This window comes from Phacochoerus africanus, chromosome 3 (genome assembly GCF_016906955.1).
Source record: "Phacochoerus africanus isolate WHEZ1 chromosome 3, ROS_Pafr_v1, whole genome shotgun sequence".
NCBI lineage: Eukaryota > Metazoa > Chordata > Mammalia > Artiodactyla > Suidae > Phacochoerus > Phacochoerus africanus.
This window is the reverse complement of record NC_062546.1, coordinates 144,510,954-144,536,028: the sequence shown is the minus strand read 5'-3', so window position 1 is coordinate 144,536,028 and position 25,075 is coordinate 144,510,954. Positions and strand designations below refer to the sequence as shown.

The window sequence follows — 25,075 nt, the reverse complement described above, 5'->3', positions numbered from 1 at the left end:
CTGATTATGACAAAGAGATGGCTCAAGCAAGCTGCCACCCTGGCATCCTCTTCCTCCTGTGCTCCCATACCCCTGTGCCTAGCTCTGCAACGGCATCTGTCACACAGGGTGCTTATGACCCTCTGGCGTCCCACACTATACAGAGAGCTCCCTGAGGTACTAGGATTCATCTTCAGGACCATTATCGAGCCACAATCATCCAGAATGCCTAGAATGATATGGTATAGGCCCTACAAATAACAAACAAACAACAAACTGAGGAACCAGTGAATGGATGAAAGTAGAATGAAATTACAGTACAGTGGTGTTCGATTTACTATAAGCTGCTCTGTACTAACATTTATGCTTAAAATGTCAAGAGAGTCAAGCTCTAGAATCTAAGCCCTACCGTTTTGTTCTGTTCTAGGCTGTTTGTGTTCATTTCATCTCCCAACTGGACGGTAACTGTTGTAAGGACAGAGGATCCAGGACACCTGTCTAGCATCACACAGAAGCTAGCACTGCTCACGTATGTGTTGATGGATCAAAGGTTTGGCCAACAATCTGTCCTGCAGAGTCATCCTGTGTCTGGCTTTTCCTAGAAGGGCTGTCCTCAAAGACCTCGTTAGAAAGCATTCAGTTTTGTGAGGCAGGTAAGGCTTGACCGGTCCTCAGTGTGACGGTGTAACCGGCAGCCCAGTGAGCGCAGGGCACCGATAAGGAGGAAGTGAGGCTTACGTTCATGTCCCGGGTTTTTGCTGCAAAGTTAATGCCTTGCAATTCCTCAGGCCTTAAAATGGAAGATATCAAGGACCAAGAGCACATAAGACTGCAGGATTGTGCACAAATAAACAGAGGCTTAAAAAGTTAGTATCTGCCCCCCAGGGCGCTGGAGACAGTCCACACTCTCCGTCTCTACAAGACATGGGAGGCTGTGGCCAGGAGCCAGCTGGCAAGGGAAGCCCGAGCCCTGTGAGGCCAGCACATCATGCAGCACCTCCAGTCAGTCAGTCGGGTCGGTCGGGGTCTAGGGGTAAACGGGCTGCTGATGGCTTTTGCTTCCAAGAGAGGGTGATAGGGCTCATTTACTCCATTCCCTCCCAATTCCTCAAGGTCGGGAAATATTTATTTTTCAGAGAGCAGTGAATGTTGATGGTGCACAATACATGGAAGGGACTGTGAGCAGACTAGGCTCGTACAGCAGTGGTGGTTGAGGGAGGCCAGGGTGCTCCTGGGCTGGATGCACAAGGGAGCACCGGGAGAACCAGCACCCTGCTTGCGACGTTCCCTTCCAGGTGAATTCAAGATGTTACAAATTCATGCCACTGCGCTTCGGGGCACAGAGAGCTGTCCCCAAACCAGGAGGAGGCTGGAATGATGTCGAGGCTAAACAGGCTCAACAATGTCCAAGGCGCTGATCTGATTAAACTGAACGTATTCATGCATCACTTATGTCTGAACACTCCTCCTGAAATGCGATGCAACTTTCCCTCTAGTGCCTGCGTTGCACTTGTCTTGGTAAAGAAGACCTGTGTGTCTAAAGATGGAAAAAACTAGGTTTCTATCGTCTGAACTGGTCCCACAGGCTAAGGTCCTCTAATAGCTACTCACTTCCATGCCTAACTTTTGTAGGAGAAATAGAAAGGAACTCTACCAGCTGCATAAAGGAGAGAGGGCAAGGCCCTTATTGGCATGGCTGATTCAGCCTCGATTCACAGAGCTGTGCGGGGCTACGAACAAGTGTTTTGGAGACTTAGGGAAGACGGGGGGGCCTCTGATACTCCCTACGCAAGATGGAGAGAGCACTTCCAGGAAACAGCCTTTTCCTTGGACTGGAGGGTGGCTCTGCCTTAATGCATTTCTTTTTTTCTTTTTTCTTTTTGTCTTTTTGCCTTTTCTAGGGCCGCTTCCCGTGGCATATGGAGATTCCCAGGCTAGGGGTCAAATCAGAGCTGTAGCCGCCGGCCTACACCACAGCCACAGCAACACAGGATGTGAGCCGTGTCTGCGACCTACACCACAGTTCTTGGCAATGCTGGATCTTTAACCCACTGAGTGAGGCCAGGGACGGACTCCGCGTCCTCGTGGATCCTGGTGGGGTTCGTTCACTGCTGAGCCATGACAGGAACTCCTGTTAGAGGTTTTTGGGTCCTGTAAATTCACCACGTTCAGGTGACCACCTGTGCCCAGGCTCTGCCTGGCACCATCACAAGGCATTGCCTTGAACATCGCCTGGGCGCAGTGAACTCAAGGCAGACTCTGGCCTGGCAAGCATGCAAATCCTCAGGCCAGCGCCTTCAGATTCCAAACCTCCACTCAGGTGGAGATGCAAACTTTCTAGCTTTGTCTTTCATATTCTGACCTGAATGCCACCATCCTATCTAGCCATTCTTTTTTTTTTGGTCTTTTTTTGCTTTTTCTAGGGCCGCTTCCCACAGCATATGGAGGTTCCCAGGCTAGGGGTCTAATAGGGGCTGTAGCCACTGGCCTACTCCACAGCCACAGCAACGCAGGATCCGAGCCATGTCTGTGACCTACAACCACAGCTCACGGCAATGCCAGATCCTTAACCCACTGAGCAAGGCCAGGGACCGAACCCGAAACCTCATGGTTCCTAGTTGGATTCGTTAACCACTGCGCCATGATGGGAACTCCCTTAATGCATTTCTTCATCGCCTAAGGAGGACGAAAAACTGAAATACCCTGTCTTAAAAAAAAAATCATTTCTACCCTGGCCACTAAGCATTCAGATTTTTAATATGAATATTTAAAATGGGGGCATTTCAAGGAGGCGGATTATTACAAAGAGTTCTGAAAGCTGAATTATTAGGCCCCAACAGTGGTGCTTGCTACTTGGCTAATTTCCACCAAGGAAAATCTAGAGCTCCAAGCATCTCAAATGAACATCTGAGGCTTAGCTAATAGACCACAGAAAAGAAAAAGATCGGCAGCGCTGAAGATTGTTTGGTAAAGGTTCAATGTGACGGCAAAATTAAGCACTGGACAAGTTTTTCTGATTGCTGATACTACTCTGAGGAGGCCATTCACACCTACCAGTGAATCGAATTGCTCTCGCGGGCAAGCAAACAGGCGTCCATTAATGGTGAGCGTCGTAAATACTGAAACATCATTAGGTTTGAGCACCACCTTTTCTGTGAACATAAAAAGCATGAGATTGCCTATTAAATGCATCTGAGACGTGCTGCACTGCCCTAATCACACCAACAAATTGCCAGCTTGGTGAATTAACTGGGACACGTGGAGTGACTGCATAAAATACAGCAGTGGAGGGACCCACTGAATAAAAAAGACCCGGGATTCACTCAGGCATACGACACTCAGGATGCCATCAGAAATGACCACGAAACAGGAATGGAAATACCCGAGGGTCACTTCACCCAGGTCAGCATATAAAAACCACACTTGCTATTTAAAAACAAACAAAAAAGCAAGTTACGCTTCCAGGTGGCAGCACTCTGGAGATAGAAACACGACTTTTAGAAAACTTGGGTGGATTCTGAGCACCCATATATCTTTAGATGTAAAATTTATTACTATTTTTTTCACTCATCTCCTAATATTTTTTTGTTTTATGATCAGCAACAATTTCACGAAACCACAGCAGTTATAGGTACAATATAAAACCTGTCATAAAAATTAGCAAAAGTTGTCCAGTAGAACACATTTCAACACTGGTAAAATGGTAACAGCAGCTTTACAAATATGTTTTGGGTTTCTATAGCTTTTTATCCCCCCTTTTTTCTTTTTACGGTTACACCTGCAGCATGTGGAGGCTCCTAGGCTAGGGGTCGAATCGGAGCTGCAGCTGCCGGCCTACGCCACAGCCACAGCAACGCGGTCGTCCCCTAATTTGGAGGGCAACTGCATTACCTAGATTAAGCCTCCTGTGTTCAAAAAATTAATTCATCCGATCTTTCGTTAGCATTTACTATATGCTGGACACTTAGGCATGGAGGATACAGAAGGGAACAATACAGAAAAAAGCCCCAGTCCAAAAAGAGCTTGTGTCATAGTGAGGGGTGCAGACAGTGACAATGTATCAGAGGGTAAGCCGGTGAGGAGGAGGAAACAATACAGCAGGGAAGGAGGCTCTGAAGTACGTGTAAGGGGGAGAGAGTTGTAGTTTTACGCATTTATTTGTTTATTTTTTGGACTTTTTGTCTTTTCTAGGGCTGCACCTGCGACATATGGAGGTTTCCAGGCTAGGGGTCTAATTGGAGCTGTAGCTACTGGCCTTCGCCAGAGCCACAGCAGCTTGGGATCCGAGCCGCGTCTGTGACCTACACCACAGCTCACGGCAACGCCAGATCCGTAACCCACTGGGCGAGGCCAGGGATGGAACCCGCAACCTCATGGTTCCTAGTCGGATTCATTAACCACTGAGCCACGACAGGAACTCCAAGAGAGTTGTAGTTTTAGAAAGGGAATCAAAGGAAGGAAGAGACAGTGGCATCTGGAGGGAGACCTGAAGGAGGTGAAGGAGGCCCTGGGATAGCTACGGGAAGAATGGGTCAGAAGGGCTGTGGCAGGCAGACGTCGTGAGTGGTATGTGCCAGGCCCAGAAATGGAAGAGGTTGTCTTGGGAATCCCAAGATGCACTTAAAAATCCTGCATCAGTGGAATCGCTTGCCTTCAAACATGGTGGAAATGGCTCACCTGATCCTGAAGGATCCTCCAAGGACCATCAGATCCTAACTGGGTAAGTCAGCCTCCTGGCTCCCTCCTCCAGGCTGCCGCTGCCACGCACACAGACCCGAGACCCTGCCGCGACTCTTTCCTGCGTGGACTGTACTTGTTTATATAGTGTCTCTCTCCTCACCAGCCTGCGAGCAACTTGAGGGCATAGGCTGGGTCCAACACAACGTCTCCCAACACAGCCACACTAAGTGGCCAGTGAATTACATGAGGAGTGAGTAAATGACTTTTCGGGAGAACACAGAGGAGTCAAGTAATGCCGTGAGGGAAAATACTCCTCATCTCGCCTGGTGAGCTGAGGTCCTGCCCTTTCGACTGGGGAAGGCAGAAAGCGCTATCAGCTGAAGAGAACCAGCTTCAGCCTTGTGAAAACCCATGACCTTTAGCTAGAAAAGCCAGGTGCCCTCTCAGGGCCTCCAAGATCTTAAGCTTTTTACAAAATTGAAGAACAGCTGATTTATCATGTTGTGTTATTTCAGGTGTACAGCAAAGTGATTCAGATACACACGGATATGTGTATTACTTTTCAGATGACTTTCCAGGATAGGTTATTACCGCCCTAAGCTTTTTTGCTTAGGGCTTCTAGGAAAAGAACTCCAGGCTGACACCCACACCAGAGACCTCAGTTCCAGCTGCTTAGACAGATGACCTCTTTCTGCCTCCGAGTGGGTACCTACAGGATGGGGATGTGAGCCACCAGCCCAGTCCGCCTCTAACCACATTTCCACGTTTATTTCTATTATTTTCAGGAGCGCACTCAGCACGAATTTGTCCCTTTGGACCAGCCTGGAAGGGCCACGCTAACTCCTGGCAGGATTGTGTTTGGACGGGGTAGACACTGTTTTGCGCAAGCCTGTTACCTCCTCCAGAACTCATCTTGACGATGATCAGGCCTTCCCCAGAGCCGAGTTTGTCGGCAACTGCGCTGAGGACTTCCTTCACCGAGGCGGCCACGGGCACCCGGATGGTTGTGTAGGTGTGGTCCATGCAATAGACTTTAAACAGCACTGTTGGGAAGACGGCTGTGATATGGTAAGTTGGTTTCGGGAGTTCTTAAAGAAAACCATAAGCTCTGCACAGTGTCTGGACATCCTCCAAACCTTGCATCATCGAGCCATTCTTACGCTTTGTATTTTTTTTTTTTTTGGTATTATTTTTTTTTAGGGCCACATGCACAGCATATGGAGGTTCCCAGGCTAGGGGTCTTGTCGGAGCAACAGTTGCTGGCCTACACCACACGCGGGATCCTTAACCCACGGAGTGAGGCCAAGGATTGAACCTGCAACCTCATGGTTCCTAGTCACATTCCTAGTCAGTTTCCGATGTGCCACGATGGGAACTCCTTTATGGTTTGTATTGATCTGTACTCATCTATGCCTATGCTGCCCCTTCCAAAACTCCTTACCTTGGCATTGGTCTAAGAACAGACCATGGCTGCCACCCCCAGTTTAAAAACACCATAACAGCTATTTGTGAAAAACCCACACATAAGTCATGGGAAAAAATGAGAAGTATGTCTAAGGCAATTTTCTGGGTCGGCCCTTGTCTGCGAGCCTTTTTTTTATTTGTTTGTTTTTAAGTTCCCAAGCTAAGGGTCAAATTGGAGCTGCATCTGTGACCTGCACCCCAGCTCATGGCAACACTGGATCCCCGGCCCACTGAGTGAGGCCAGGGATTGAAACTGCATCCTCATGGATACTGGTCAGGTTCATTACCACTGAGCCACAAGGGGAACTCCTGTGAGCCTTTCTTTTTTACCATACAGGAAGCATTGTGCTGTAGGTTGACCAGGAGATTCTTATTGCCTGGTGCAGTGGCGGGGCACCAACATCGACACCCCTGCACATGGGAGTGCTTCTGCCAGAGGCCGTGAACGTTCACCGACATTCCCGTTCCTTTGTTCGCTGGTTTGTACACTCTGAGGCCGGGCCACAGAGCTCAGAAGTTGAGCTCAGCAGACCCACAGATGGCATTTACAGGTTCACCTCTCAACACCCAAATCCTGGAAGCAATTCCAGCTACTGTAATTCTTGAATCTGGGGTACTCCCAAATTCTCCTAAATTACAAGAGTCATCTGTGGCTTAAAATGAAGATTTGATCATTATTATTAATTTTATTTTCTTTGGAAAAATCTTATCCAAGCAAACAGTTAACAGCCAGCATCTCTACCTCCCTGATGGCTCTAACAAGGTTGTCCCAGGGCCAGGGCATGGTCCCGGGGCAGAAACCCTGCTTTACAGGTGACCCCGCTGCTTCACCTCCAAGGCATCTGCAACGTACCAGCCACCCTCCTCCCACCTGAACAATGGATCCCTGAGATAATCTTTCCATCAAGGAAAGGTGGCAGTGGGGGTGGGGCCGAATCAGTGAAATGTGAGCACTTCAGCTCCAGCCACAGAGTTCAAGAACATAAATAACTGGAATGCACCTCCAAGCAAACCATTTGGAGTGCAAAGGGACAGCCAAGAGAAGCTGTTCTGTGGGTCCAAGGGGATGATTCCCAGGAAGAAGATGTTATTCTGACTTTAAATAATCTACACGACCGTGAGGTGGAAGAAAATTCTCACCTTCATCAGAGCCGCGGATGGGCTGGCGCTTCTGGGCTCTTTCATCGCCTGTGTTGAACTGTTGCAAAAGAACTTTGTGCTGTGGAAATAAAAACAGCAGCAACTATCACAAGGGGAGAATGACAGATGCACATTTGCAGCTCGGAGGACACACACTTGAGAAGCAGTCAGAGTCAAGAAATGACAAAAACACACTTTGTATTTACAAAACATCACTTGTGCTTAATGCAATATAAAATGTCTAGAGACCTGTCATTCTACTGGGCACTGACAATTAGAGAATTCTAACCCCTGCCACTTACCTTCTTTTGTGGAGCCTTTGCATCTTCTGAACTATGAAAAATAGAGAAAGCACATTGTTTAATACTGTCGGTACTACCATTTTAAATGGCTGCATTTGTATATAACTTTAATCTTCTCTTAGAAAATAAAAGCACCGTGTTCCTTCAGGAGGCAGTATGAACCTCCTCATTTGAATCCCGAGAGGCCTAAGCACAGAGGAGACAGCTAAGAGGTCAGCTCTTGCCACAGGCAGGTCTCTGGTGGAATGGATGTGAACCATCAGGATTTCTAGCTCTCACAGTCTACCTAGTAGCGCACACTCTCTCTAGTGTTTAATCAATGGCTCAAAGAACGGCATGTAAAAACCTTCTCTGCTTCCACCAAGAGGACACAAATATTCACCATCAACAGCTTTGGTAGAGAAAGAGAGTTTCCCATATAAGTAATTCTCAAACTTTCTTTAAATGCCACTGACCACTTTATTACTGGTTTCACTGCCTTGAACCAAAGGGACCCAAGGTGGATGTTGGCTCCCAGGCTTTCTTTTAATTTTATAATGATTTTTATTTGTTCCCTTATAGCAGCACTATTCGCAATAGCCAAGACATGGAAACACCCTAAATGTCCATTGGCAGATGATTGGATTAAGAAGATGGAGTATATATACACAATGGAATACTACTCAGCCACGAAAAAGAACAAGATAGTGCCATCTGCAGCAACATGGATGGAACCAGAGACTCTCATACTAAGTGAAGTCAGTCAGGCTTTCTTTTGGTAGTCATCCACCACAGAAGGTAGCTGAGCAGAAGTTACCTTTGGTTTATCTGGCCTGATTATACTCCCTTTCCTTGAGGCCCAGACCACACAAATCAGAACACTGAGTGGCTGTTGAAAGATCAGCTTTCCCTTCTCGGGTGGGGAGCAAGGGCCTTGTTGGAAGATGGTGTGACTGAGAGGTAGCAGGCACTTACTTGATGAAAGCACACCCCAAAGCCAAGCCCTTCCTTACATTTGCTTGACAGTCTTCTCCAACTCGGGCAGTTGCTCCTTGAGGGCAGCAATCATCCGGGCGTCATCTGATACAGACACATAAAACTCCTGTAATTGGCAAAGGTCACAGGCTTTTAACAAGAACTGCAAAAGGTACATAGTTCTATAGAGAGCAACAAAGATGGGTCCCTATGTCATCTGCCTCACTAGCATCTCCAGACAGTGGTTTCATGGATTGGGGACCAAAAAAAAAGAAAAGAAAAAATAAAAATGTTACAGCATGTTTAAATTCCAAATTGAAAGTGAGAAAAAAATCTCGGAAACCAGTGGTGGTGATGGTTACATTACCTTGTGAATGTAATGAATGCCACTGCATTGAAGGCTTAAGAGTGGTTAAAATAGCAAGTTTTGTGTTGGAGATAGTCTACCACAATAAATTCAAAAACAATTTTTCAAATTGCGAGTAAACTATTTATATGATATTTATATGAAAGGCAATGCAATGCAACGTTCTGCAATAGGTTATTTTATAGTTTCCAGAGCACTTTTTTTTCACATCAATATTTTTAAGGGAAATTTTAATATTTTGAACACTATTTTAGCATGTATTCTTTAATATTTATCACTAGTTGTGGTTAACTGTTGGTGGTAAAAACACAGGCATGGGGTCTTCAGCTCTGCACTGAAGTTTTGCTGAGTTTGTGCCACCAGCTCAGGACTCTTCACCGATGTCCTGGGAATGGACCCACCCACCGAGCAGCAGCTGTACCCTGCTTTGTGCAGCAGCAGTGGCCGCTTCACCACCACCACCTTGGCTCATCTGCACAATGGTCCTTTACTCAATGCAGTGGATCGAAGTCCTGACTTCACATCTGATCAAAGCTCATGTTATTCCTCTACATTTTCAAAATCCTTCATTCCACAGCCTTGAGGGACTCTCATCATCCACCTTTCCTCCCAGCCTCACCTCTCTGCCTGCCAAGTGATGTCATTGAAAAGGAGAGAGGGAGGGCATGTCTTTTGGGTAACTCGTTCTTGAACACATAGACTGATAAAGTTTGAAGTAGAAGCTGCATTGCCTTTTGCCCGCACAGAGTTAAGGTTCTCAACTCAGTCTTGGAGGACAGAGTGCGTCATCAAGGATTCACTGTCCAGGTTGATGCTGCAGCACAGGACTGGACCCATGGGAGGGAAAAGGGAAATTCAACTTAAAGCAGTGGCTATGAAGTAAATCATATCCCTTTCAGATCTATTCCTCATGGTCCCAGGAATTCCTTAGTAAAGTTACCTGCTTCACTCTACTTAAAAGTATCTACCATCTACCAATTCATCTAGTAATCCCACTTATAGGATGGACCTATTTGCACCAAAAAATGTTCATTCCACTGTTATCCTAGGAAGGTGAAAATGGAAATGATGTAAATATTCAGCAGTATGGAAATACATATATTTGTGGCTTAGCTACTCGAAGGGCATTAAACATGTTTATTAGAAAGACTCTACTGACATGTCAGTAGAAGGAATCTACTGACATGGAAAAATTCTTAAAGTGGAAAAAGTAGCCTGTAAAATGATGGGTACTGTCTGATTACAACTGGAGAAAATACAACAAAGGCAAAGGCAAATGAAAATACATTAGCATGCTACGACCAGGTATTGAATTAGGGTGGCAGGACAATGGACGATGCTTTTCTTTACTTTTCTTACAGTACCTTTCTGATGAAGGAACATGTCAACAAAGTCCTGAATTTTCAGTTAGAGCCTCTCCAGGCCAGCTGCCATGCCTATGGGCAGTCCCCGCACCATCGGCCAAAGAGGCATTCTTGGAAGGGATGACCCCCACGTACCTCCAGGAAAGCCATGGCCACATCATCCTCTTGTAGGACATCTCCATACATGGCAGCCCACTGCAAGACCAGGCGGATGACTCGCCTCTTATTGTTGAGGGCGTAATCCATTTTCTCTTGTTCTGTACCTTGTGAAGGCTGTGCGTGGTAAGTGCCGAGGAGTCAAGGAAGACATTTAGCCATTTCACTTTGCTACTTCCAAAGGCAGAGGGACAGATCCCAGCTTCAGAAAGCCAGCCTTTTGGACAGATGGAATTCCCTCCTTAGCCCCTCCAGAAAATCCTCACCTGCCTAAAGGTGCTGGACCCAATGCATACAAACCCAGCTGACTCTGCCTTGATAGCTGCCCAGGGAGTTAGACTTGGATGGCTCTACTTGGACTTGTGTGTTGACAAGGACTGGTTGTGCCGAGCTTGGCTCTCATCACATTCCCCGCCTGCCCTCCACTTCTAGGGGTGGTAATGCTCCCCGCTGTTGCTTGTCTCTGGGTGTCTCACCACCTCTTATTGGGTCCCACAGTTCTGCACACTTCTCTGTAATCCTTTGTTATACGCACTTCAGTTAAACCCTTCCATGTGGGCGTCCAGTCCTGCGGGAACTGAGACTGATACAGAGAGCACAGGGGAAGCACATGCGGCTGGAGGTGAATAAACTCACCCAGGGTCAGGATGAGGAAAGGGTCCTGCTGTATCTATCTACTGGGGAGGGACTCAGACACAGTTTTTATACCATCCCTTCATAACTCATAATGGCTTTTTCTGCATTGATGGCTAGTCATCTTAACTATAAACTCCTTGAGGCTTGGGATAATATTTTTCTTGGATTCTGTACCACACCCAGCACAATGACATCTATGTAGGATTTTATCCATTAAGACAACAGATACTCGATTGTCTGCTGTATATGTCTGGTAAAGGCCCCTGCTCTCAGTTTATATTCTTCCGTGGATTACAGTAGGAAAAAGAGTGTGTGCCCAAGAAAGATTTTAGATTAGGCAAACCATTCCTTTTTCAGCAATTTACAGTAATTCATATTATAGACAATTCATTCATACAATCATTTCCTCTTTATAACTTACACATAGAGTAACTTGCACATAGAGGACCTCAGTTAAGCCCTGCTTGATAGTCTTGTGATGAGAGCATCTCTCCTTTCTACAAGTGAACAAACCGACAGTAAAGGAGCATTACTGGCCAGGATTACATGGTAAGAGTGTAGAGCTGGTTTTGAATCCAAGACTCCTAATTCCAACTAGTTTATTCGCCATTACACGATACCCCCACGCCTCATACCTGGCGACAAGACTGGGCATGTCTTGGCCTACGACCATGACTTGAAAGGCACTGAAGAAAACTGTCCTGTGGCAGTGCTGTGCCTGGAAGCTAAACCAGTCAAGGGCCTTTTCTAAAGGGACTATAAATAATTATGATCAAGGTAAATGACAGAACCTTAAAGCAAAGGTTTACTGCATGTAAATGGCTTGCAAAATGGCCTTCATAAATTGAGCACGGGATTCATAAAAAAGAAAATTGCTCAACCTGTATTGCTACAGTTCTCTTTGAGCTTACAATAAAAAAGGGAAGAAAGATCATTTTATGCGAAAATTATTTCTTTTCTGATTAACCCTTGGGTCTCTTGCTTTTATGCACACATAACTCAGTTTTTCTTTCAGAATTGCAATGCTGGGCACGACATTTTAAGACTCTCTTTTTAGGGCAGCAGCATAGCCAGGCACTTGGTGGGTACCAAATGAGTAATTCTTGACTGATTGAAAAATATGTACTGGTTCAACTCGCAAGTCAGTGAGGGAGAGAAGTGGGGAGAGAGGAGGAGAAAGAGAAATAGGGAGAGGGAGGGAGGGTCCCTCTTACTTGTATGAGGCCGAGATGGTTTGAAACATCAAGTTGCTAGCAAGTGGATATAATTCTAACTTTCAAGGTTATTCTGACTTGGACTCAAGCAATACAAATACTTGAGTGTTGGATCCAGAGACATCAGCTGCACACTTGTGCCTAATCTATAGAACCCTAGCAGGGATGACTAAACTGTCACTGTCTCTGTGGGTCAGGACAAAGATTTTTCTTGTCTTCTCGCCTGCTGGGGAAATCTGTCTTATGTCTACAATAAAAGATGAAACATGCAATTGGAAGGATTAACATGACGAACAATTCAAATGTGGGTCGAGCTTTATAGTTTATAACAAATAAGCTCAATATGCTTACATGATGGTGTAATGCTCTCCACAAACAGGGAAGGGTCAATATTTATAGATGAGGACACCGAGGGTCAGAGAGGAGATCCATTTGTTCAGTGAGTAAATGGCAGGACTTATACAAATCCAGACAGGGCTTTTTTCATTATCACCACCTCCACAGCCCCTAACAGTGGCTATAGTGACTATACATTGGTGTTTAGTGACTATACATTGGTGTTAAAACTCTCGCCAAAGTGGGTATAGAGGGAACATTCCTTAACATAATCAAAGCCATTTATGACAAACCCACAGCAAATACAATACTCAATGGAGAAAAATTAAAAGCCTTCCCACTAAAATCTGGAACAAGACAGGGATGTTCACTCTCACCACTGCTGTTCAACATAGGATTGGAAGTCCTAGCCACAGCAATCAGACAAACAAAAGAAATAAAAGACATCCAAATAGGAAGAGCAGAGATAAAACTGTCACTGTATGCAGATGACATGATACTATACATAGAAAATCTGAAGGACTCAACCCAAAAACTAGAACTGATCAACAAATTCAACAAAGTAGCAGGATATAAGATTAACATTCAGAAATCAGTTTACATTTCTGTTTACTAACAATAAAATATTAGAAAAGGATTACAGAACACTGCACCACAAAAAATCAAATACCTGGGAATACACCTGACTGAGGAGGTAAAGGACTTATATGCTGAGAACCATAAAACATCAATCAAGGAAATTAAAGAAGATGTAAAGAAATGGAAAGATATTCCATGTTCCTGGATTGGAAAAATCAATATTGTAAAAATGGCCATACTACCCAAAGCAATCTACAGATTCAATGCAATCCCTATCAAATTACCCATGACATTTTTCACAGAACTAGAACAAACAATCCAAACATTTATATGGAACCACAAAAAACCTGGAATCGCCAAAGCAATCCTGAGAAACAAAAATCAAGCAGGAGGCATAACTCTCCCAGCCTTCAAGCAATATTACAAAGCCACAGTCATCAAAACAGTGTGGTACTGGTACCAAAAAAAAAAAAAAACCATACAGACCAATGGAACAGAATAAAGAACCCAGAAATAAACCCTGACACCTATGGTCAATTAATCTTTGACAAAGGCAAGAGCATAAAATGGGAAAAAGAACGTCTATTCAGCAAGAATTGCTGGGAAACCTGGACAGCTGCATGCAAAGCAATGAAACTAGAACACACCCTCACACCATGCACAAAAATAAACTCAAAATGGCTTAAAGACTTAAATATAAGACAAGACACCATCAAACTCCTGGAAGAGAACATAGGCAAAATATTCTCTGACAGCAACCTTATGAATATTTTCTCAGGTCAGTCTCCCAAAGCAACAGAAATAAAAGCAAAAATAAACCAATGGGACCTATCAAATTGACAAGCTTTTGCACAGCAAAGGAAACCAAAAAGAAAACAAAAAGACAACTTACCGAATGGGAGAAAATAGTTTCAAATGATGCAACTGACAAGGGCTTAATCTCTAGAATATACAAGCAATTTATACAACTCAACAGCAAAAAAGCCAACAATCCAATGGAAAAATGGGCAAAAGACCTGAATAGACATTTCTTCAAAGAAGATATACACATGACCAACAAGCACATGAAAAAATGCTCACCACCCCTGATTATTAGAGAAATGCAAATCAAAACTACCATGAGATACCACCTCACACCAGTCAGAATGGCCATCATTAATAAGTCCACAAATAACAAATGCTGGAGTGGGTGTGGAGAAAAGGGAACCCTCCTGCACTGTTGGTGGGAATGTAAGCTGGTACAGCTACTATGAAGAACAGTATGGAGGTACCTTAGAAATCTATACATAGAACTACCATGTGACCCAGCAATCCCACTCTTGGGCATATATCCAGACAAAACTTTCCTTGAAAAAGACACATGCGCCCACGTGTTCATTGCAGCTCTCTTCACAATAGCCAAGAGCTGGAAACAACCCAAATGTCCATCGACAGATGATTGGATTAGGAAGATGTGGTATATATACACAATGGAATACTACTCAGCCATAAAAAGATGACATAATGCCATTTGCAGCAACATGGATGGAACCAGAGACTCTCATACTGAGTGAAATAAGTCAGAAAGAGAAAGACAAATACCATATGATATCACTCATATCTGGTATCTAATATATAGCACAAATGAACCTTTCCACCGAAAAGAAAATAAGGGACTTGGAGAATAGACTTGTGGTTGCCCAGGGGGAGAGGGGAAAGACTGGGAGGGATTGGGAGCTTGGGGTCAACGGATGCAAACTATTGCTCATGGAATGGATTTACAATGGGATCCTGCTATGTAGCACTGAAAACTATGTCTAGATACTTACAACGCAGCATGACAATGGGAGAAAAAAATTATGTATACACGTATGTGTAATTGGGTCCCCATGCTGTACACTGGGAAAAAAATGTGTGTTGGGGGAAATAACAATAAAAATTTTTAAAGAAAAGTAATTACACCTGATAAGCAGAAATCCTAATGGGAAAGAGATTTCTTTTTTCCCTCTTTCATCCTTCCTTCCCTCTTTAATTTTTTGCTGAAGTTCCTAGTGTCCTAGACCTGACTCAACATGTCCAGTTCCTAAACAAAGGGCCAAGTGCTCCCCACTCTTCACATATTAACTCCACAGCCCCCCTAGGAGCTACAAAGGATGAAATCTAGAGGGACTAGGAAAAGGCTTTCTCTCTTTTTTCCTCATGGAAATTAAGTATCTTTGCCTCTGCAAAAAAAAGGGGATTTGTTTCATCAAGTCTTGCTTTTCCCTTCCAGGTGTTTGTTTACTAAGATGGATTTGGGAGTGATGGTACTTTTGTAGCCAAATCCAGGCACATGTTCAATATTTGAACCCTCTACAGGCAACACATCATTCCATTCCTCAACAGCCTACTGTGTCAGATTCTTAGGGGACACAGATAAAACTTTATATGTAATTGATTATACCTGAAATGGCTATAGGGGAGGTGCTGGGGTTTCTCTCTATCCCCATAAAAATCTCCCCAGGCTTTCAGAATATTTATATAATTTTTAGATTTTATTTAACTCCTACAAAAAAAGAAGGGGAGAGGAAAAAAAACTATATTCCCTTCAGATAGCAGCCAAGGAATAAAGAACACCCCATCAGGTCCCTTGTCTCAATGTCATGTCAAAAATGCAGCCATGGGAGTTCCTGTCATGGCTCAATGGAAACAAATCTGACTAGCATCCATGAAGATGTAGGTTTGATCCCTGGCCTTGCTCAGTGGGTTAAGGATCCACTGTTGCCATGAGCTGTGATGTAGGTCGCAGACGCGCTCTGATCCTGTGTTGCTGTGGCTGTGGCTGTGGCTGGCAGCTGCAGCTTTGATTCAACCCCTAGTCTGGGAACCTCTACATGCCTTGGGTGCGGCCCTAAAAAGACAAAAAAAAAAAAAAAGCAACCTAATGAGAGCAACATTTCAAGTATGGTATGTTCATAAATTTACACGCATCTGGAAGTTTACAGAAACCATTACTTCCTGTGGCTAAAACTGGAATGATGCATTAACCATTTGATGGAGAAAGCCCTATGTGGAATAGAAATGAACTCTTCTCCAGAACGAATAACAATTTAGAAAGGATTTCAATGCACACCACACACACATTTTTTAACATGTGAAAACACCATCTGAAATACATACTTAGCTAATGTCTATTTAAAGTGTCAATTAGTAGAGAATACCAAATGCACTAACCCAATGATTTGTCAAATGATCAAGCAATATTTGCATAGAATAAGGTCATGACTCCTGACATCATGACAACTAGGTTCTGGTAAGAAGCAGTATGGCTGCTGGAATTCATGGGGAAAAGAATCCCAGAGAGATAACCTGGTTCTCATCTGATTCTCGTAAAGTGCTATAAGAGAATCTGGATTTATTCACTGAATTTTTACTTTTAACACAATTAAGAAAAGGTCATAGTACTTGAAGTGGCCAAACTCATGACTGATAGACTGAGTTGGTTTCAGATGGCTCCCGGAATCCCAGACCCTGAGTTCTAAGAGCACTTTGATGTATCTCCTTCAGCTCCTCCGTTTTAGAGGTAAGGCCACTGAGGTAGAATGAGGGGAAGTGATTTTTCTGAATTCATCAAAGGAATTCTTCGCACTAGAACTCAGTTCTCTTACCTCCCTCCCCATACTCTGCTGACTCGTTAGTGTGTTTGTCTGATATGAACATGTCTTTATCCACGTGTATATTCTGCAGCGGCACCAGGCGATTTAGGAGTTTGTCAGATAACAGGGAAGTCTGTCAGATCTGAGATGTGGAAGTGATCCCCCAAAGCCCTCAGAGAAGACAAGGCACGTGACGAAGATCAAGAGGTGCTTGTTGCAGCCGGGACAATCTGAGGGTCAAGAGGCACAGGATTCCTAAGGTCTGAACTAGATCCTCTGCTAGTGTTTCAACTAGCGCTCTCGTCCAGTGCCTGTCGATTGAGAAAGCAGGGGCTCGCCACTACGAACCAGACCAGACATTTTAAACTACTGATGATTCAAATCCTAACCTGAGGTTTCTCGTCATGGTATTAAGATTTTTCACCATCCAGGAGTATTAAATCAGAATCCTTCAGCAACATGGATGGACCTGGAGAGCATCGTATGAAGTGTGGTCAGAGAAGGACAAATATCATATGATATCACTTGTATGTGGAATCTAAATATGATACAGATGAACTTATTTACAAACCAGAAATAGACCACAACAACTACCGAAAGTCTGGTACATCTTTTAAACAGAACATTTTGGTTATTGGTATTTAGTCTATAGGACCATAGGCTTTCAGAATGACTAAATCTTCATTGAATTGGACCAGCACCTTTGATATCACATAAACGTGAATGAGGACAAATTGGATCTGTTTTCAGTGAGGTATTAGGGCTGAAAATCACAAGAGGTGAAGGCCGGAGTCGCTCTCTCCTGCCAACAGCGGGTTTAATATTCCATTGAGTCATTTTCCTCATGCCGGCTCTGCCGTTCAAACACTGTAATTATTTCATATATTTTTACCTAGTTATTATCTTACTCACCACAGGCACCTGTAATTTTTCTGTATTTTTTTTTTACTGCTCATTTACTTATTCTTAATTCAGCTAATAATGGTTCCATGTATTAAAATTATCACGGGGAAAGTAAGTGAAAACCTCCTAGGATGTAGAGGCAGCAGATTCATTACAGCCTACAACAGGGAATAAAATATTATGTATACTTTTAGCAGTAAGTACATGCTAATTATGCAGCTATTTATAAAACACTTATCAACATTCAAACTGATACTCTTCAATGTTGTTGTTTTTGAAAGCCCTGCTTTGCATACAAGATCTCTGCTTGCAGCTGAAAACAAACTTTGGGGGTCATCTGCCCACTGACTAGACAAAGCTTGTGTATAGTCTTCTTATGCCATATACCTCTCATGATGGTACAATCATTTATTTATGGGGGTGATATTTACAAGGGGCTTTAAGGTTTATAATGTACTTTCACACACACAGCCTCATTTGATCTTCACAACAACGTGGGGAGGTGGGTAGGGCAGGGATAATTACCCCTTGTGTAGATGGGGTTCAGAGAGGTGAAGGATAATTGCTAAGTAATATAGCTTGTAAGATGCAGGTCTTAAACCCGGGTCTTCTGACTTCAGAGCTCTCGCTTTCTCCACTGTGTTAGGGGCCCCTTTACTGCTTGCTTTTGTGGAGCATCCCCAACCTGAGCACCAAGTCTGCTCCTTCCTTGCTGCCACCTGTGCTTGGGAACATGGCTTCTGGAATTAGACCACCCGGGTTCCTATCTTGGCTTCCCCACCGATCAACTGTGAGACCCTTGGTCAATGGATTGACCATTTAGAGCCTCAGTCTCTTCATCACTGGTAAACATCATAGAAGAATTGTTAAGGGGGAGATGAGGCCATGTTAGGAAACCATGCAGAAAGGTATCAGAGGCATACAAAGTGCTCTGCTCGGTAAAGGGGCGCTCTCGTCATTATTACTGAGCTGCCTCTGGAAATAATTCAGAAATCTTTAAATGGATGGTTTTGGAATTTTTCACAGGACCTGGCATTTCTGGGTTTAACTCCGTGTTGCTATTCCTACCCACCCAAGCTGCCCGGGTTTGTGTGCACCTATTAACTTGGAGCTCCCGGGAGTGCTTTCTGCACTGTCATCTTGACATGCTTCCCATTTTCTTGCTCAGAATGTATTTTTTTCTCACTGATTTTCAGAATTCTTTGCATTTTCGGAAGCCCTTAGTTCTTGGCTATTTTTTTTAAAGTTATAATCAGGGGCTTGTATTCATAGCAGAGGAGTTAGGGCTTGGCCTAATGCATCACACTGCTTGGGTTCAACTATCCTTCTAACCCTTGCTAGCTCTGTAACCTGGGGCAAATTATTTCTCTGCTCAATTTCACTTCCTTAATGCAAAAGGAGTACGTATTGCACAGTGTTGATACGAGGTGGAGAAAAGGTATATAAAATACTATGTAGAATACCTAATAATATCGTCATTTTCTTTGAAAGAGGACACCACGTTCATATCATCATCAAACCAAGTCTTTGTTATTGGAAATAAACTCTCAAATTGCATATCTGCAGAAGTAAATTGCTCTCATGGTGACACATGGGTCAAACACTTTGCAGAAGCCAGGAAGGGACTAAAATGGTAAAATCTGGCTTCAACAAAATTTAAGCTGACAATTTTTCTTAGAAATCTGAAGAATATGCCTGAAAGCATGGCTTTAAGAATCTGATGCGCTTCCGTAAATCTTGATTTACAAATTTTGATAAGTGTTCCTCTTAGAGAACCAAAGTCAACTTACAAAGAGAACATCCCCAGGTCATTTTCACAGAGAAATAAAGGAGGGAGACTCTGCCTTTTCAGTTAGGAAAGCTGTTGTGTTTACTCTGGTTCTGTACAAGGGACAAAATATAAACAAAGGCAGTTTTAGCTAAAACTTAGTGGCAAATCTGTATTCTATGTTTTCTTTTTATATAAGAAACTAAATTGTTTCCATGCTAAAAGTATAAAACTCATGTTCAATACTAAGCCAAAAAATTAGGATACTAAGAAATGAGAATGAGAATGCTCTATTTTTAAGGATGACGAAGCTATCTATACTTCGCAAAATGGTGTGGAAAAATACTGAATGGTAGAGAAATGGCTGTGTTTGTTTAGCAACAAAGCACACACAGTTATTAATAGTAATGACACCATTCTTATATTTCAAAGCATAAATCTATATGTATAGAAAAAAGACTGGAAGGCTACATGCCAAAATGTTAACTGCAGTACTACCTGGTAGGGTTATAGGGGGTTTTAATTTTCTTAAAAGACTAATGGAAAATTGAACGGAATTCTAAGTGCAGATTTTAGAAAGATTAAAGAAACTAGAGAATGAAAAGTACAGAAATTGAACAAATACAATTTTAAAAACTCATTATAAAGCACTTGTATTCATCAGGTCAAATCATGTCCCAAGCATATCTAATGAATAGAAAGTCTCTCTCATTAGCACATAAAAGGCCTGAAATATGAATGTGAAACAGAGTTCTACCATCTCCTTCTGTGCTAAAAGCAAAATTGGAGGAGGCATACAATGTGGATTAAGGACAGAAATAGGTGCCAGTGGCTCAGGGCTCAAATCTTTTCTGTACTCGTAATTACCTTTCTCTGAGCAAATCATAATTTTTCATTATCCTAGTTTATTGATTTGGAAAAAGAGCAGTGAAAATACTGACTTCTTCATAGGGCTGCTATGAAAAGTCACACATATTAAGTACTTTCAAAACACTCAGCCAAATCAACTCACTTAATGTAAGCTTTAAGGCAACATGGTGAAGTATTTTACTAGTCCCTAAATCCCATGGGTATTAGCTCGCTTATTCCGTTTTATATTAGATCTCCCTGTCACAAGCGGACATGGTGCTACGCATTTATATGTGTATTTTTTTTTTTTCCTTTTTATGGCTGTGCCTGCAGCACATGGAAGTTCTCAGGCCAGAGGTTGAATGGGAGCTGTAGCTGCTGGCCTACGCCACAGCCACAGCCACGCCAGATCCGAGCAGCGTCTGCGACCTATGCAGCAGCCTACGGCAATGCTGGATCCTTAACCCGCTGGGAGAGGCCAGGGCTCAAACCTGCATCCTCCCAGAGAAAATGTCGGGTCCTTAACCCACTGAGCCACAATGGGAACTCCTCATATGTGCTTTTAATTTTTGCCTGTTCATCATCTATTTCTCCACTTTCTCGATTTTCCTCTCCTGGCAGTCTGTGTAAAACTGTTAAGGTGCTTTGCCTTCCTTTGACTAAGACATCAGCTATGACCCAAGCTCCTCCCAGGGATCTGGGCACGAGGTGAGGGCCCAAGATGTGTGGAGTAGATTTACTCTAACAGCTGGGTCCTTAGTAGCTAGCTGCTCCACCAGGTCACTTCTAAGACCTGGGCTCTTTAAGGATTCCTTCATTCCCTGAGTTACCCCATATCCTTCTGACAAATTCCTTTATTCCTTAAGTCAGTCATGGCTGGCTTATGTTACTTATGACCCAAAAAAGGAGCTTACAATGGAGCCTATGTAACATCTTCCCAGAGGAAGAGGGATGAAAGCAAGCCCTGGCACCACGTAATGCACTTATGTGTATGCAACCTTCACAGACAGAGCCCTTCCTGGCTGCTTGCCTGTGGCATAATGAGCTCCCAGCCTCCCTGGCATGCTTCCTCCAGACCCTACTGGACAGTCCTTCTTCCTTGATTCCCAGTATCCAAGGACTGGACTTCAGCTCCAATATGGCCGCCACTAGCCACATGGGGCTGCTTATGTTTAAATGAATGAAAATTAAACAAAATGGACAATTCCATTCCTCAGTCATAGGAGCCAATTTCAAGGCTAGTGGCTATGTGGCCAGCACAGATACAGAACATTTCCATCACTGCAAAAAGTTCTATTGGACACTGCATTTGGGCACAACGAATTAGGCCTACTTTGGCTTTAGCCAACCGAAGCGCAGGTAAGCATGTACATTCAATCCATTTCCAAGAAGTGTTCCTCAATTCTAGTTAAAGGATATGCTTTTAAGGAAATAAGTTGTGAAGAAGAATAAAAAAGTGACACACCTCAGGCTTGGAAGCTTAAGACCTGCATAGATCCTAGTTCTGCCACTTGCCTTGGACATGTTTATTTTTGAGCCTCAGACTTCTCCCTTGTAAAATAAAGCTGACACCAATCCAATAGACTTCTGTACAGATAAAGTGGTATAATATGGGTCAGTGGTGCTGACATGGGGAGAATTAATTCAGAATAGAGCATTTAAGAGAATCTAAGTTCTTGCAGGGCTGGAAGTGGAGGAGGTCTGAAGGCACTAGGTGGTGTGGATGACACCCAGTCATCCTGCATCCCCTCCATCTACAGAGAAAAGAGTAGGAGTGGCTATCACAGGCCTCCCTTGATGCTACTGTTCACTTTTCTGTCTTCTCCTCCCCTAAACAGCATTATCTCCTCACCTCCCTACCTGGGCATGGTGTGGACTTTCCCTCTAGGATCTTCTATTTTAACTAGAGGACTGTGCTATGAATGTTCTCAACCAATTCTGAAGAAGAACAAGCTCATACGAAATCATAATTTTAAAAAAAATTTCTTTTTAGGGCTGCACCTGCAGCATATGGAAGTTCCTGGGCTAGGAGTTGAATCAGAGCTGTGGCCGCCAGCCTATCCCACAGCCACGGCAAGGCCAAGTCTGAGCCATAGCTGTAGCAATGCCAGATCTGAACCACATCTATGATTTATGCTGTAGCTGCAGCAACGCTGGATCCTGAACCCCCACTAAGTGAGGTCAGGGATCAAACCTGCATCCTCATGGAGACTATGCTGGGTTTGTAACCCACAGAGCCACAACAGGAACTCCATGAAACCAGAATTTGCAAAAAGAATATAAGCCTAATGTTTGGGGCTCTGAGCTGTAAAGATGATATGACTTAGCCCACCACACTCTCTCCCTCTCCCTTTGGTTTTGTTTGCCTTAAGCTTATCAACATGCTCACTGTTGAAAAAAAATATAAACTCAATGGTGGTTTTTAATTTTCTTTCCAACAAATCTCAAAGGTCTAATAATGATTACCATGTATGGAGCTAAAAGAGCACAGAGAGATGCTGAATGTGTTCATTTTACTTGTGAAAAACTGAATATGAACTAGAAAGAATATATAATATGTTTAAGTCTCATTAAACTGTTGTTACTTGGAAAGAGTTTCCAGGCAAATAAACACCCAAATTTCACTCTTGCAGCATCCTCTGAATAGAACACACAACTCCAATCTCCTCTCCTCACACATTCTGTTGACTTCAAAGAGAATTATGGGTGAACAAGAAAATGAGAATCAGGGCAATTGTAATTCTGAAAAAGGAAAACATGCCAGCAGTGATTGGATTGCTCAGAATAAAGAAGGCCATTCTCGATATATTCAACTGCTTAAAAAGCCCAAAGTGTTTCAGAGTTCCCGTCATGGCTCAGTGGTTAATGAATCTGATGAGGAATCAGGAGGTTGCGGGTTCAATCCCTGGCCTCGCTCAGTGGGTTAAGGATCCGGCATTGCCGTGAGCTGTGGTGTAGGTCGCAGATGTGGCTTGGATCTGGAGTTGCTGTGGCTCTGGCGTAGGCCTGTGGCTACAGCTCTGATTCAACCCCTAGCCTGGGAACCTCCATATGCCACAGGAGTGGCCCTAGAAAAAGGCAAAAAGACCAAAAAAAAAACAAAAACCAAAAACCAAAAAACTGCCCCTCCAAACAAGCTCAGTGTCAAGACGCCTAGAAGAACTGCCATTAAAATTTCAAGTTTTGTATCTTTGACATAAGTCAATGGGACAATAAAAATAACAGCAAAGGAATACATTTCGGTGTATAGAGGACAGGGTGGACTAGGAGAAATGTGACAGAAAAGTGACCCCACAATGATAACTTGTATATATCTCAGCAGGTTAATGGTCAGATTAATACTACAGCTTAGAGAGATAAAAATAAATCACGATCCATCCTGCCAGGTACCCCGAGAGAGGTACAAAGTCTGTCTCCGGGCTTAGGAAACTACCCCTGATGATATCTTTCTCTGTAGTCTTCTCTAGCTTACCTCCCAGGTATGTATATTTCTCATCAGCATCACCTTCCTGAGGTGACTTGGCTCACGTTTCTCTATACAGGAAATGAGGAGGAAATCCTTAGAGCACAGCAAAACCAGGCCAGGAAGAGCTGGACATCTCTGTGTGGGTAAAACCACTGCTATCTCGGAGCTTGATAAGGGTCAAAAGCACAGTTCTACCTTGGGCCATGACTTACCTTAGAGCATGCAAAGAGATACACACGTGCAGTGTCGTTGAGGGAACAGACTTCTTACAACAAAAGGATATTGGGCCATCAGAGCCGGGCAGAGCTGGGTATTTGGCATAAAAACACAGTGCATCATAACAAAGTCGTTTAAGACAGACTCTGCGGGGGGGGGGGGGGGGGGGGGTAAAAACAAAGCAGAAAAGGAACTTAGATTCCTGTAGAAATGTTTTGGAAATCAAGAGTATCTATTCATTTGTTCTCGGCCAATGGTTCTTAGACGTTGGCTTGGGGGTACTGCAGTTTTACTACACGAAGGAGGACTGCGCATATAAAAATGATAAGGTTGACCGAGCCGGAGATCAAACCTCAATTTTTTAGGACAATGGACCAAAAAAAAAAAAAAACAGTAGTTTAAAAACAGATTTGTAATAATGGCACTGGTCACCTGAGCCACAGTGAATTCTAAATATATATATAATTTAAGAGCCGCAATACCATGCATGCAGAATTAAGACATGGTCATTTCTTTTGTCTACTTTATACCTTCTGTCTTTTGTCAATACCTCTTTTCCTTTATTTCTTTTTCACCTCCTGTTTTCAGAGGGAGCAATAAAAGATGAAAGTGTAACAGAATTATAGAAAAAGGAGGTGGTAAGAGCAGAGAACTGGTGAGGGAAACAAAAGCAGCAAAAAAAGAAGAAATAAAAAGACAAGATAAAGGCTGTGAGCAGCAATAGAAAGCAAAACAAAAGCTCTCCAGTAGATTAAAACGGTGACTGGCCTATATTTGAAGCTATTTTGTAGCTAGGTATGTAGGGAGATGGCACGAGAATTAAGCCAAGTCCCCCCAAATAAGCCTCATCTGCTTCATTTTGAACTCGATGCTGGTCCTCCTTTGCAAAGACAACACAATCCAGGCAGCCTTGATGGGAAAATATGTGAAGACAGATCTAGAGAGCCTTAGGAGTATACCTGTTAAAAGCTCTGGAATCCAAGATGCTAAGGGGGTTTTCGATTAAAAAATGAATTGCCGTGGCTGAGATTTGTGAAAGCCACATAACTTTTCAAATAGAAAACGGTGAGAAATATGAACATGTTAAC

The 25,075-nt window shown here is 43.4% G+C and overlaps 1 protein-coding gene across 4 annotated transcripts in view; it reads right to left on the bottom strand.

The window, feature by feature from the left end:
• RAPGEF4 (Rap guanine nucleotide exchange factor 4) overlaps nt 1–25,075 on the bottom strand; it is a 321,086-nt gene that overhangs the window by 31,372 nt on the left and 264,639 nt on the right. For 3 of the 4 annotated variants that reach the window (XR_007134020.1, XM_047772897.1, XM_047772895.1), the window contains exons 17-23: nt 24,055–24,133; nt 10,386–10,536; nt 8,558–8,646; nt 7,566–7,596; nt 7,264–7,342; nt 5,556–5,702; nt 3,034–3,131 (exon numbers count right to left, since the gene is read on the bottom strand). Coding sequence is in view for 3 of the 4 variants with exons in the window: in XM_047772897.1 (XP_047628853.1) it covers nt 3,034–3,131; nt 5,556–5,702; nt 7,264–7,342; nt 7,566–7,596; nt 8,558–8,646; nt 10,386–10,536; nt 24,055–24,133 (674 nt within the window). In the remaining variant the exon portion in view is untranslated. Of the gene's footprint in view, nt 1–3,033; nt 3,132–5,555; nt 5,703–7,263; nt 7,343–7,565; nt 7,597–8,557; nt 8,647–10,385; nt 10,537–24,054; nt 24,134–25,075 lie in introns of those variants that run through there. The other variant, XM_047772898.1, reaches the window with a different exon arrangement.